Consider the following 13,541-nt stretch of genomic DNA (forward strand, 5'->3'; position numbering starts at 1 on the left):
TTGAGAACCTCTGATCTTCCTCAATAACATGAGCCTTGCTTTAGGAAAGATTTCAATTAATCATCAGTGTTTATTCATATCATGCATTCATTCAGATCCATTCAGCATCGAAATGTGAAAATTTAAATACAAACTAATGATATACAGACTGCGGTTTAAGAGATCTGAAAGAGGGGTTTTCTCATGGAGGAGTAGTAATGGAAGGAGAAGTCGGTTGACGTCACTTCAGTTCATCAAGCACTAGTCGGCAGCACTCGCCCACTTTAGCCGGATCAGAGACCCTGGCATATTTAGAAATCTGAGAGTTGACACCCAAAGATCGTGCAAGGTCCTTTGCGGTGCTGTCCCCGGCCACTGTGGTCCCCAGGGCCACCAGCAGCCTGAAGACGGCCTCTTTGTCGTGTACGACCTCTAAGGCAGTGCTGGCCACTGATAAGCACTGTGCCTTCGCCTCGATCTCAGTGGGTTGACCGTACAACCTTCCAGCGTAGTTGAGCACCAGGGTAGCCAGCGCCACGTGGATGTTCTTGTTGGAGACGACGCGGAGGTCTCCGGCCCGGGACAGGACTGTGTCACGGTGACCCAAGAGAAGAGCGCGGCCATGGGACCCAGAGAAACAGTTGCAGAGAATGCGGAGCACCAGCATCTGATTTGCGGGCCTGCTCTCAGGGGACATGAGACCCAGGAGATGGTTGCAAAGACTGGCACCTTCAGTCCCTCCACAAAGCTGGGCGTTGACTTCAGGATGGCGCACAGCCAAACGCAGGATGTCCAACACTGGGAAGACAATGTCTAAGGAGGGAAATGATGACTGATTAATTGACTGGAAGTAGCAACAGATCTTTTCTTCTGTATTTTGACATACATCCAAGTGTAACAGATTCTTAAAAAAAAAAAAAAAGACTGGGTTTTATTCAGAGGTTGTTAATTAGATTTTGAGATGTGGGCTTTGTGCTCAAAAGTGGAACACAGGTTTAAACGGACTAAATGATTGGTGAAGTCCTACAAAAGTCACCAGAGAGAAGTCTGTTGTTTTTCCCCATGGAAGGTCCAGTTATGACATTTTAATTAAACATTACGAGGTCAAATAAAAAATAAAAAAATACAAAACTAATGTAATACTGAAACAAAAATAAATGAAACCTAAATGGTAATATTTAAAAAGAACAAAAGTGAGTAAAAATAACAGCAGTTTATTACTGCCTTGTAAATTCATTTAAATTCATAATATTTTTAATAACAACATCTCTTAATCTTTAGCAGAGAAGTGAATTGTGCCAACTGTCGCGAGAAGTGAATCAAACCAGTGCTCTCCATGTTCCGTGTGATTGGCTGTCAGCTGCACGTGTCACACTTTCAGATGCATTCGCTCTAGAGTTAATCACAAATCACCGGATCAAGTTGACAGACAACGTTTTTACTGAGCTTTGTGAGCCTGCTAAACCTGATCTAAACCAGGTTGGGATTTGTTTGGTTTTGTCAACTTATTCTGAAACTCAGAATTTGTTCAGCTAGCTTCATGAGCTCACAGGCTACAGAAGTTTGTGGTAATCCTGAAGACTTTGATTAGCTTGTTCAGGTGGTTTAATTAGAGTTGGAGCTAAACTCTGCAGTACCATGGCCTTCCAGAAGCAGGATTGAACACCCTTGCCAGCAGTGATACTTTGCGCTTAGTATAGTGAATTGTTTATTTAAATGGGAGGTTTAATGCTATTTCATGCATTCTGACTTATTTACACTGTTAAAGAGTTGGATTCTCATGCTAAACATGGCCAAAGTTTCAAAAAACGAGTTGGTCCTTCAGGGTTCGTATACGTTTCAGAAAGTTTTTTTGCGAGTATGGCCCTGTATGACGTCATGAAGGATGGAATTCCTTGTATGGGCACTTCTCCAGGAAGAGTGCGCGCACATATCAACCAGAGCGAGAGCAGCCCATCAGCGTGCTTCATTCGGTTACGGAAGTCGTCGGAAGGATTTGTCATTTTGTTTTGCCGGTTGGGGCAAAACAAATTTGTCAAATACTTAATTTGTCTTCCGGGAAACATGCAAGTATCTTATGTTGCTTCCAAAGGGCAGTACTAAATGGACAAAAATGATATTTCAACAAAATAAGAAAAATTTGTACATCTTCATCCTGTTCAAAAGTTTTCACCCCCAAGAAATCTTAATGCATCGTGTTTCCTTCTGGAGCATCAGTGAATGTTTGAACCTTTTTTTAATAGTTGTGTTTGAGTCCCTCAGTTGTCCTCAGTGTGAAAAGATGGATCTCAAAATCATACAGTCACTGCTGGAAAGGGTTCAAATATGCAAAAGATGCTGGAAAACTGAAGAATCTGCAGGAGCTGAAGGATTTTTTTGAAGAACAGTGCTCAGTTTAACTGTTCAGAACAAACAAGGGACTCATGAACAACCATCACAAAACAAAAAAACAATCGTGGATCATCCAGGTAACCACACACAGTATTAAGAACCAAGGGTTCCCAAACTTTTGAATGGGGTTATTTTAATAATTTCAGCTATTTTTTTGTCTTGTGGACTATGTAAACATCTTTTATATAAAATATCTTACTCGGGACAGTACTAAATAAAAAATAACATGCATTTTGTATGATCGCTCTTATTTTGTTAAGATTATTCACATTTTCACAGATTCTGCAAGGGGTTCCCAAACTTTCGCATGCCACTATAAAACTAAAGTCTCTTCGGAGATATGAAGGATGCAATACTACTCTATAGTTACTCAAGATTAACATGAGATTGGCAGAAACTGTGTGTGTTATGTCCCCTTTAAGTTAAGTAGGCTCAATGCCTTACCTTCTGGCCAGTGGCTAGTCCTCCACAGAACACTCATCTGCTCTGCCGTGGGCTGTTCCTGACTCTTCAGGTCTGTTACTACGTGCAACAACTTCTCCAGACAGTCCAGTGCTGCGTCACTCAGCTTACGGTCCGCAGGAGCAGTGTTGTTCAGCTCCCGAAGCTTACCTACAAATCAAATGATATTGAGGAAATGTTATGTAGGGATACAGGATAGGTTATTGTCACCAAGTATGTCTTCACTGATTGCGCAACCTAGCTCTCCAGTAAGGCCTGGACCACCCAATCACAAGCTTGGCCGACAGGGCTACAGAGATGAAGTCAAATACCATGGCACTTTACTAATCTATAAATAATATAAATAAATTGTATTTATTTCAGCTAGTTGTCAAGGCAACATTTCTCATTTTCATTGAAGTACTAAAATACCTAACGAAATAAATTAAAACCAAAACTATATAGAAAAAGCATACAACAAAATTACTAACACTTAAACTAAAATGAAAATATAAAAATAAAACCTATTCAAAATATTATTAATAAAACTACAATAGCACATGAAATAACACCGCTTCACAGAATACAATGTTATTACCATGGTATTATAAAAATGATATTTTTATGCACTTTTTTGTTATTTCCAACTTTGAGCCCAACCTGAAAGGCCTGTGCTCCACCTTACATCTTAGAGTAGGAGCCCAGACTTTGATTAAGTTGATGTAAAAGTGTCACTTACCAAGAATCTGAGTTGAATTCGCCTGTTCAAACATAACTCCATCCGTACTGGGGAAGAAGATGTTTGTCGTAGCTTTCGGAAGAGAGGAAGAGGAATAGGCACTGCCACCTAGAGAGAATTGAGAGGTATATTAGTGTACATGATCCATGAATGCATGTGGTGCTCGGGATGTATCGCATGCATTTTACCAGTAAAAGGATCAGCTCCCCCTGAAGACACCGTGCCTGTGGATCCTCCTGACTCGGGTATATATCGTCCAGCCCCTGCCCAAACAAACATAAACATCTCTCACAACTTTGATTTCATATTAGCAAAAAACAAATGCTATTCAAAAAGGCCCACCTGTGAAAGGATCAGCGGCAAATCCTTGGTCGCCACTTCCTGAACCCGGAATGTACCGTCCCGCACCTGAGAACACAGGAGGGATATAGCACACTTCCGTCTTTACCTTCAGCTGAATAAAGTGGGTGTATGTGTAAGCATATGGGTCCAGTTACCTGTGAAGGGGTCTGTGGACGTGGCGGGGGCTGGGCCTAGAGTGTGGCCTTTAGTGTTCTCGATGACGAAATTAGCCACCTGATCCAAGAACATGGGGCTCAGCTCATTCTTCTGCAGGAAGTTGTGAGCTGTCAGCCAGGGGTCGTCCGTCACATTGTAAGGCAGCTTCAAGCCAGGACCTCCCTCATTCACATCGATAGAGAAGACGAAGTCATACTCCTTTAGGCAGGAAAAATCACAAGGGTTACAACATGACTATAGTTTAACTTCTGGACACAGAGGACAGCATCAACACTGGACATTTAACAGCTCTCACACAACAGACTACCACAAGTGTTGACCATAAAAGCATTGCTTGAATCAATTTATGAGCAAAAACTGCAATTGACAGCAAACAGTGACTACATCATGCTTATATACTGTGCATAAAATGTACTGGATCATTACAGGATAAATACTATGTGTCTCACCTTGCCTTCATACATCACTCGCAAAATGGTTATATCCTACATAATATATTTTTTCATACATATAGGTATGTGTATAGAAGGTATATACAATAATAATACAGTATAATGCAAAAATATAAATATTATAATGTATTAGTTAGAAGGATATATATATCTTTTTTTTTTTTTTAGATTTTTGCCGATTTTGCCTTTATTATGATAGGACAGTAGCAAGACAGGAAGTGAAGTGGGAAAGTGAGAGAGGGACAGGAGCGGGAACGGTCTGCGAGCCGGGACTTGAACTTGGGACGCCTGAAGCGCAGCGGCACTATATGTTGGCGTGCTGCCCACAAGGATATTCGCAGATAAATACTGATCCATTATAAGCAAAAATATTTGCTTAGCATTCTCACTGTTGTTAATACCAACTAAAACTAAAGCTGAAATAAAATACAAATATTAGATTTAAAACTTAAACGGAAATTAGAAACAAACTAAAACTAGTTTAACTTGAAGTACTAAATTTACTAAAACTGAAATAAAAGTAAATTAAAACTGAACAAACAATAAAATAAAAATGAAAGCTAATTCAAAATATTAATTAATACTATAATAAAATATAAATAATACAAAAATAACCCTGAACATTCTTGAAAACACTACATGTGTACAAGGCACACCTCAGTTCGCTAACCTGGTTCATTCAGGTGCTCTCTGCCAGGTAAGTCCTCTATCTTGATGTCGCCCAAGTCTCCAGTCTTGGGGTCAATGATGGCTTTGGAGAGTTCATCCTCAAAAACCTGTAGGTCCTGAGCACTCGCTACACGCTCTTCGCTCTCGGTGAACACGCGGATAACGCCATCGCTTCAGAGAAATGTGACATGGTCAGCCTCATGCAGGATAATAAACTGCAAATAGTTTCGAATATATGAAACAGAAACAGTATGCATACCTGGCTCCCACAGCAATGTCTCCATCAGGCAGAATGCAGCAGCACCACACCGACTGGGCAGGAAGACGGATAGTCTGGGAACATTCCCCCTTCCTCCAGACCCTCAGTGTCCTGTCCTCTCCTGTGCTTATGAAGTCTAGAACAGGAAAAAAGAAGACAATATAGGAAATAATTTAGATTTTATGCACAAATATGTAGAACCATATCAATCTACTGCAAAACTGAAGGTAAGCACCTTGTCCGTTAGGGAAGACAGCAAGGCTGTAGATATAGTTAGTGTGAGCATAGTAAACCTGCACACATTCACCCGTCACCATCCACCGTCTAATGCTGGCGTCATTACTGCAGGAGAGAAACTCCACCTCGTTTATCACAGCGAGTCCTCGCACACAGTCCTCGTGACCTGCAGGACAGACACATTACAAATATCTCACACAGCTGGAGTCAAAAACTGCATTTCACCCTTGCCACAATCAATTACTAATGCTGACCCCTGCTGGAGATCTGTTAAAACTAAACAAGCTCCACAGTGTCTATATTCAGCATCAAATAAACATTGTTTCATTGTTGAAAGCATTAGAAGTATCAGTTGCACCAATGTACCAGTGTAGGTATTCTCACAGCGACCAGCCTTCCATAATTTGATGGTCTTGTCAGCTGATCCAGACAGCATTAAGCCCTGCTCTGGCAAAATGACTACGGCCCATACAGCAGCGGTGTGTCCCTGAGGAGCAGCAATTACACAAGAAACCAGTCAGCACATACTCACACTGTACTGAAATCGATTGCAGGCAATGTGAGTATATCTGATCTCCCACTTAAAGGTACAGTGGGGAGAGAAAAAAAAAACACATTATTTAAGAAAAGCCGTGATGTAGGGCTGCATGAAAAAAAATCATTAATACTTTACTTGAAGCCTTTATGTATACGTATATGTAATGCACCTTATAATGCAATGTATGATCGTATAGTTATAATAGGTTAGAATACATTATAATACTTTTCTATTCATTGTCACACATTTTGTAATGTATAATGCATTCAAACATTACAAACAATCAATTTAACAATTTTAAGAATCTGCAAATAGTATCATGCATTTTATGTTGGGTTACAATTAGTTATGAAAAGATTTAATGCATTAGAACATATATTATGAATAACTTTATAATGCATTACACAAAGGCTTCAACTAAAGTGTTGACAAAAATATCAAAATGTGGTTTCATGATAAAAAAAAATTGTGATTGCGATTTAAAATATCATTGCAAAGGTTTGCTGCGCATATTTGTAAGGCTGCACATTTTGGTCAAAAAACTGAATATATATCAATATGACTGATGATAATAATAATAAAATTATTTAAAAAAGAAATATTACTACTGGAATATTTCATAATAAAATAAAAAATTAAGTATTTAAGAAAAATAATAAAGCAATAATTTTATTTTACAGTACAACTTCTTTATTTTCATCAAGCATTCTTAAAGCAAGTTCTTAAAGCTTTTATGTTGAAAACAGCCGGTTTTTAAGTTTGGGAAAATGGTTTGGTGCATTTTGTGTTTCCAAATGCACACTACAAGCAAGCCAAACTCACAGCACATGCAGAGATAAGTTCATTGATAAGTGCGGAGGAGAATTTATTGCGAGCTGCTCTGAGACACTGAAAACACTGGATCATGAGCTGCTAGTTTGTAACGAACACAGTACCACATTTCACTCTGAAACACAACGCATATATTTGATTAAATCGCAGACTTTGTCATTTGATACATCACAATAAGCCAAATTGCGATACTACTATAGTGATACCAAGAACCATTCCACTTTACCTGTAAGGTCATCATGCACTTCTCTCCAAGCCAGACTTTGGCTGTTGTGTCCCATGAGCCACTTAGTATTGTGCCAAACTTGCCAGCTGAGAGTGTGCAGACTGCAAACACACACACACACAAAACACCAGGAATTACTACAGAAATCATTCCAGTGACACTCGGACAACCTGCACGCAGTTACATCACTGTAATACATCAATAGCAGTGGATAGTACCTGTGTTTTTGTGACCCTTGAGGGTGAACAGAGGGTCTGGTCGGTCTAGTGAAAACACACAGATGTTATTGTCATGTCCTCCAGTGGCGATGAGTCCTCGGGGGTATGTTTCATTAGGAGCGATGATACACACGCAAGACACAAAGTTTGAGTGGCCGTTCATACAGTGCATCTCTGTAAAAACCTGGTTTTCACTGCAGAAGAAAAAACAGAAGAGTTAAACAGATGTTGGTCATGTGTTTTTATTATCTATCCTATTTACAATACCGTTCAAAAGTTTGAGGTAGGTAAATTTATTATTATTTTTTTTTTACTTAGCAATGCTGTACACCAATAAACAAATCATAAAGCTTCACTAAACTGAACTGAATTCAACTGAGTTGAATTGAACGGAACTGGATCTCAGTGAATTCAGAGAACGCTTAATGAAGTTTAAAGAGACAGTTCACCCCAAAATTACAATTCTGCCAGCGTGCATGACTTTCTTTCTTCTGTGAAACACAAAAGCAGACGTGTTAGGCAGAATGACTCAATCACTATTCACTGTATGGAAAAGATGCAAGTAAAACAAGTTATATGGACTTGGAACAACGAGAGAGTGAACAAATGATTTCATTTTCATTTTGGGTGAACTATTCCTTTAACGTTTCATAGTGTTTTATAGATCGGTCGCTGTCAGGAAACCAAACCCGGCCAGTTTCCTTTCAGATATGATGCTTACGAGTAGCCACATTTCGCTTGATTTGGCAACCCCTCTCAATACATTAACTAACTCTGACAACGTATTACCACTCAACGAAACGAAAAGTAAACCGGGTCTGAGAAACAGCAGGGGGAAGCTGGTGGCAATGTACCTTGGGTTTGGTACCCAGACCCGTGCAGTTCGGTCTCTGGACACGGACACAAACGCTCCGTCTGGATACGCGGCGGCGGCGAGGCCCCTGACATCCATCTCGTGCGCGGGGAGAGAGCAGCGCAGTCTGTATGCGTTACTGCCGGACATTATGACTGATGAAAGAAAGCGATCCTACTCACACTGACACAGCAACACTACAAACACACAGCATGACGGGAGACCTCGCGACAAAATAAAAGCCCCACTACCAAATATTATACTGCGATACTGTTAGCTCACAATATAAACTTTTACGTGTATAATATCACGTTTATGTACAATATATTTTAAATTTGAATAATTTAAATGTACACTTTCAATATAGAACAGATGTTAAATAATAATAGACTTTAAACTTGTTTTTAATATATGAACTTCACCCCGGAAAAACATGAACGAGTTGCTCCATACTCCAGTTCAGATGGTGGCGGTAATGCACTAATAAGCTAGTCTGCCAACCGCCAATAAACATTAGAAGAAGAAGAAGAAGAGCATGAAAGAGTTGAGTTCTGTCCTCGGATAAGGTGAATCTATCAAAATCATGTCCGCTAATAGGAGGATAACGCTCATATTTGGAGGCTTCATTGCAGCTGTTGCGGTGGCTTTTTATCCGATATTTTTCCATCCTCTCACTCACACTGAAGACTACAGTAAGTCTTATCACAACACATGGTGACATTAGTCTTGTGTTGCTAGTAAACTTCTTCAGGTTCAACTATATTGTATTTTGTATTTTGTAACCTAATAATCTTATATAATCTTTATAACCTAATAATCAGTTTATCAGTTAACGTTACATAGGTAGTGAAAACATTAATGCACATTATTATTATTATTGTAAAGAACTATGCATCACTCACTGTAGTGTTATAACGTTACTGCCTTTAATCTGAATTATGCGCTGAATTAAATAAAAATGACTATACATTTTTTGAGTAACGCATTGTAGTAAAACTATTCTACTAACGTAATGAAAAACACCACTGAGATTAGTGGGAATAAGCAAACAAAAAGAAAAAAAGTATAAGACAAGGGGGGTATTCCAGAAAGTAGGTTATGTGACTGACATACCCGGGTAACTTTATCTTTAAGGGTAAGTAAGCGGATAAACTCCGCATTCAGTTCCAAAAACGGAGGTAACTTTCAGGGTAACTTATGTAAGTAGCCATAGCAACCTACTCTCTGAACATAAGCTGCTCCCGGAGTAACTTCTGTTCAGGGTTAGTTTACTTCAGCGCTCTCAGCGCATGCGCGACCTATTGACGAGACTCCAGTGGGCGTGACAGATTGCGCACAATATATATTATTAAAACATAGTTATATAATATACAATATTATAGTTTATATGTATGTATGTGTGTGTATATATACTGTGCAAAAGTCTTAGGCCACTTGTATTTTTAACAACAACAACAAAATGGTTTTAAGGGAGTTATTTCTTTTTTTTCTTTTTCTTTTTTGCCGTAGTGTTTTAGTAGGAAATATCAGTTTACATTAGAAAACATTCATTTTGCTATTTGTTGTAATAATCCAGTGAGATTTTTTTCTATGCACAAACAGCCAGTGCTCCACACAGAGATCTCATCATCATTCAGTCTGTCTGGAATGACATGAAGAAACAGAAAAAACTGAGACAGACGAAATCCAAAAGAACTGTGGCAACATCTCCAAGATGCTTCAAGAAACCTATCAGTAAAGCTATCTGAAAAACTATTCACTAGTGAACTTAGGACAAAAGCTGTTTTAAATGCAACTTGGTCACACCAAATGTTGATTTGATTTAATAGAAGTTAACTGATAAATCAAATCTGTTTATGATATGTAATTCCAGACAGACTGGATGATGGTGAGATCAGATCTCTGTGTGGAGCACTGGCTGTCAGACTCCTTGTGCAAACAAAAATCTCACTGGATTATTACAATTAATGGCAAAAGAAATGTTTAGGAATGTAAACTGATATTTCCTACTGACACACTACAGCAAAAAATAGAAATAACTGGCTTTAAACCATTTTTTGTTGGTGAAAATACTAATGGTCTAACTTTTGCACAGTAGTGTATATAAACATATATATATATATATATATATATAAAGCACTATTATAACAAGATTTGATTATTCTAATATATTTATTATATTTGTTTTATTGTCATCTCACACATGAATCTGCATTCAAACCTTTTTTTTCTCCTTTTGCAACAGGATATTTTCTATAATGTTTTTCTATAATAAAAATACGTTATGTCTTATTAATCAGCGTCAAACAAACAATAAAAATTTTATTCTCAGTGATTAAAGATGAGTTTGATAAATGATTGCACAACCACCAGTTAGGTGGCGATATGCACTAGGTATGTAAATGGCCATTGAACAAAAGAAAAAGAAAGAAGCAGTATGGTGCGTGTTTTCTTAGCGTCGGTTTCCATGGTGACTCGTCGATTCGACACTGTACTCCGAGTTGACTGAACATACTCCTGGACGCGTTTTTGGAACCAGCATAGCTCAAGTAAGTAAGGTTTGGGTTAATCAACTGAGAGTTCAGGGTATATGTGATGGTAAGTTAACCTTGCTTTCTGGAATAGCCCACACTAGGACACTATGATGTTATCTAAAATGATGTACATCAGCTTCAGTTAAATTGAATTTTGTAACCTATCAATCCTATAATGAGTTAGTGAAAAAATAAACGGCACTAAAAATATTAAATAAATTAACGAGGAACACCACCAGCGTTAATAACTAATATTAAACTAAAAGCATACAAAATAAATAATAAAATATTTCAAAAATTCAACATTATTTCAGCTTGCTGCAAGCTACATTTCACATTTTCTTTTAGTTGAAGTACTAAAATAACTAAAATTAAAATGTAAATATAGACATATTAAAAAAAGCTAATAAAATGACAAGGCATCAAAATTACTAAAACATTAATTTAAAATAAAAAAAAAATAAAAAATTATAATATGACATATCAGTGATACCAAAATAACACGGAACACCACTGAGATTAAGTACAAATATTTTAAACATTAAAATAATAATAAAGTGTTGGAAGCTTGTTTTTGTGAGATTCGCCCTAAAAAGTGTCAGCATTTCCCCCAGTGCTTTTCTTTATGCTGTCTGAATTTGTGCCAATGTAATTGCAGAGCAGATCCAGAGGATAAATCGAGCCGGAGTCAATCAAGCAGATGTGCAGCCTGCTGGTAAGTCATGTTCACTCTTTATGTCATTTGGCCAGTGTGTTGAGTTTGCATTGTTTGGACTGTAAACATACTGTAAACATATATGACACCTCACATCACACATGTGGCAGGATTATATATTCTGTGTATTACAGTTTATTTGCATTAGGCCCATGTGAATGCTATTTAACAGACAGTAGTTTCTGTATATGATTGTCATTTATGTGTCTTATTTAAATAGGTCTGAAGATCTGGTCTGATCCCTTCAAGCCAAAATCATGATTCCAGTGTGTGGATGAAAACTGAATGAATGAACATGAGGATTGTGTCACTCACTGAGGATTGAGTATTTGAGATACACACACATCAACTCTTTGCTACCATGCATTAAATGAGACTTTAAGGATGTATGGATCTTCTGAGTATGTATATTTTCTGTTGGAATATGATTGAAACTAGAATGACCGAATAACTGTAAATAATTCAAATAAAGTGAAAATGAAAACTTTGTTGCTTTGTTAGTCAGCATTTAAAATATTATGTTCAGGAATCACTTTGAATAGTTGAACTTTGAATAATGCTGGTATATTAATGGAGTAACATATTATTCCTTTATTTTTATTCTGAATAATATATACATCTTGAACGGTTCCTCAACCCGCCTGTTTGTTTAACAAATATATGACCACTAGATGGCGCTCACTTCATTTTGTACATTACTAGATCCTGTGGGAATAATGCTGTTAAGAAGTTGGACCTTTAGTTATTCATTCATGAATACTGTAGTAGGATCATAACTTTGCATAGTTCATCGTGCTTTATATTTATATTCAAATTGAGTGAGAAACCTCTACTGAAAACCTCAAATCTGACACTAGAGCTTTGTTTTCAATCAGCATTATTATTTTTACACTGGAGACCTTTGTGTTAATACATTTTCACTCTATAATAACATAATTTCCACTCAACTGTGCTTTTGTAATATTTTTGTTGCTCTTGTTCCTGATTAGATTTCTTGTGTTATTTTGGCGCTGAGAGTTGAAAGAGTCCTTTGGCCCTCAAAAGTTGCAAAATCTGTAACCTGAGAGCATATACCTTGGCCAGGACCCTGTGCCAACTAAGACCTGTTGTCATGGCAACAACACTGGGCCAGCACCTGTGCATCGGAGAGGCCCAAGACCCTGCCCCTTTTTACTCAACCGCTTTGTGTGTGAGGGTCCAATGAACAAGATCTTCAACAAGCTAAACACAACAATAAGTATGACACAATACTGAGCTTTATAATGTACTTTACTACATACATACTACATTTACATACATACACAGTGGGTATAGAAAAGAAGCAGCCCCCTTTAAAATGATCACATGTTGTTGCTTGAAATGAAGACGGACACAGTTTTTGTTTTATCCAGCTGTATTTACTCAGTGCAACTTATAACATCCAAGTGAAAGATATAACACCAACATGTCAGATAAAATAAAATACAATTAATTACAGCCTTTATTCTGTTGGGATATTTCTCTACTAACTTTGCACATACTGCAACTTTCTGGCAGAGGGCAGCAGATTTTCCTCAAGAATTTGACCTTATTTTGCCTGAGAAGGTGATCATCTACACCTGGTTGAGTTTACAAGTCATTTTTAGGAGGGGGGTGATCCTTTTCCAACTCAGTGATTCTGTTTTTTATTTATTTATTTATTTTTCTGACATGTTGATGTTACATCTTTCACTTGGATGATATAAGTTGCACTGAGTAAATACAGCTGGATAAAACAAAAACTATCTATCTATCTATCTATCTATCTATCTATCTTTATTGGGATCTAGGGTTTCATGAAGAACTTTTAACATTCATGGGACCTTTCCAGTGTATAAAAGGTTCTTTAAATGAAAAGGTTTCTTTAGATTATTAAGAGAAATGTATTTATTTTATTAAATTGTGCTTATTCAATTTCACTT

At 37.6% G+C, this 13,541-nt stretch overlaps 2 protein-coding genes across 2 annotated transcripts; one reads left to right on the forward strand and one right to left on the reverse strand.

Annotated features, from left to right (window-relative positions):
- Positions 1-6: 6 nt before the first annotated feature.
- LOC107757893 (phospholipase A-2-activating protein-like) lies at positions 7-8,587 on the reverse strand. The gene is made up of 14 exons (XM_016575500.1): positions 8,354-8,587; positions 7,500-7,693; positions 7,282-7,382; positions 6,053-6,173; positions 5,685-5,852; positions 5,450-5,585; positions 5,192-5,361; positions 4,519-4,535; positions 4,048-4,267; positions 3,893-3,958; positions 3,739-3,813; positions 3,551-3,658; positions 2,815-2,982; positions 7-792 (listed from the first exon to the last, which is right to left on the reverse strand). The coding sequence occupies exons 1-14, from the start codon at positions 8,500-8,502 to the stop codon at positions 221-223; spliced, it is 2,265 nt and encodes a 754-aa protein (XP_016430986.1). The 5' UTR covers positions 8,503-8,587; the 3' UTR covers positions 7-220.
- A 273-nt stretch (positions 8,588-8,860) lies between these two features.
- On the forward strand, positions 8,861-12,088 carry LOC107757897 (small integral membrane protein 20-like). Its single transcript, XM_016575504.1, has 3 exons — positions 8,861-9,044; positions 11,545-11,601; positions 11,822-12,088. Exons 1-3 carry the CDS (start codon positions 8,936-8,938, stop codon positions 11,860-11,862), a joined length of 207 nt encoding a protein of 68 aa, XP_016430990.1. The 5' UTR covers positions 8,861-8,935; the 3' UTR covers positions 11,863-12,088.
- Positions 12,089-13,541: the final 1,453 nt, after the last annotated feature.

The sequence above is a fragment of the Sinocyclocheilus rhinocerous genome, unplaced genomic scaffold (genome assembly GCF_001515625.1).
Source record: "Sinocyclocheilus rhinocerous isolate Xijiao unplaced genomic scaffold, SAMN03320098_v1.1 scaffold1555, whole genome shotgun sequence".
Taxonomy (NCBI): domain Eukaryota; kingdom Metazoa; phylum Chordata; class Actinopteri; order Cypriniformes; family Cyprinidae; genus Sinocyclocheilus; species Sinocyclocheilus rhinocerous.

Coding starts and splice junctions, on each gene's coding strand:
- LOC107757897 (XM_016575504.1), top strand. CDS start 8,936: ATGTCCGCTAATAGGAGGATAACGCTCATATTTGGAGGCTTCATTGCA. Junction 9,045..11,544: donor CACTCACACTGAAGACTACA/GTAAGTCTTATC, acceptor ATGTAATTGCAG/AGCAGATCCAGAGGATAAAT. Junction 11,602..11,821: donor AGCAGATGTGCAGCCTGCTG/GTAAGTCATGTT, acceptor TTATTTAAATAG/GTCTGAAGATCTGGTCTGAT.
- LOC107757893 (XM_016575500.1), bottom strand. CDS start 8,502: ATGTCCGGCAGTAACGCATACAGACTGCGCTGCTCTCTCCCCGCGCAC. Junction 7,694..8,353: donor GTCTGGGTACCAAACCCAAG/GTACATTGCCAC, acceptor TTTCTTCTGCAG/TGAAAACCAGGTTTTTACAG. Junction 6,174..7,281: donor AGTGCATGATGACCTTACAG/GTAAAGTGGAAT, acceptor GCTGCTCCTCAG/GGACACACCGCTGCTGTATG.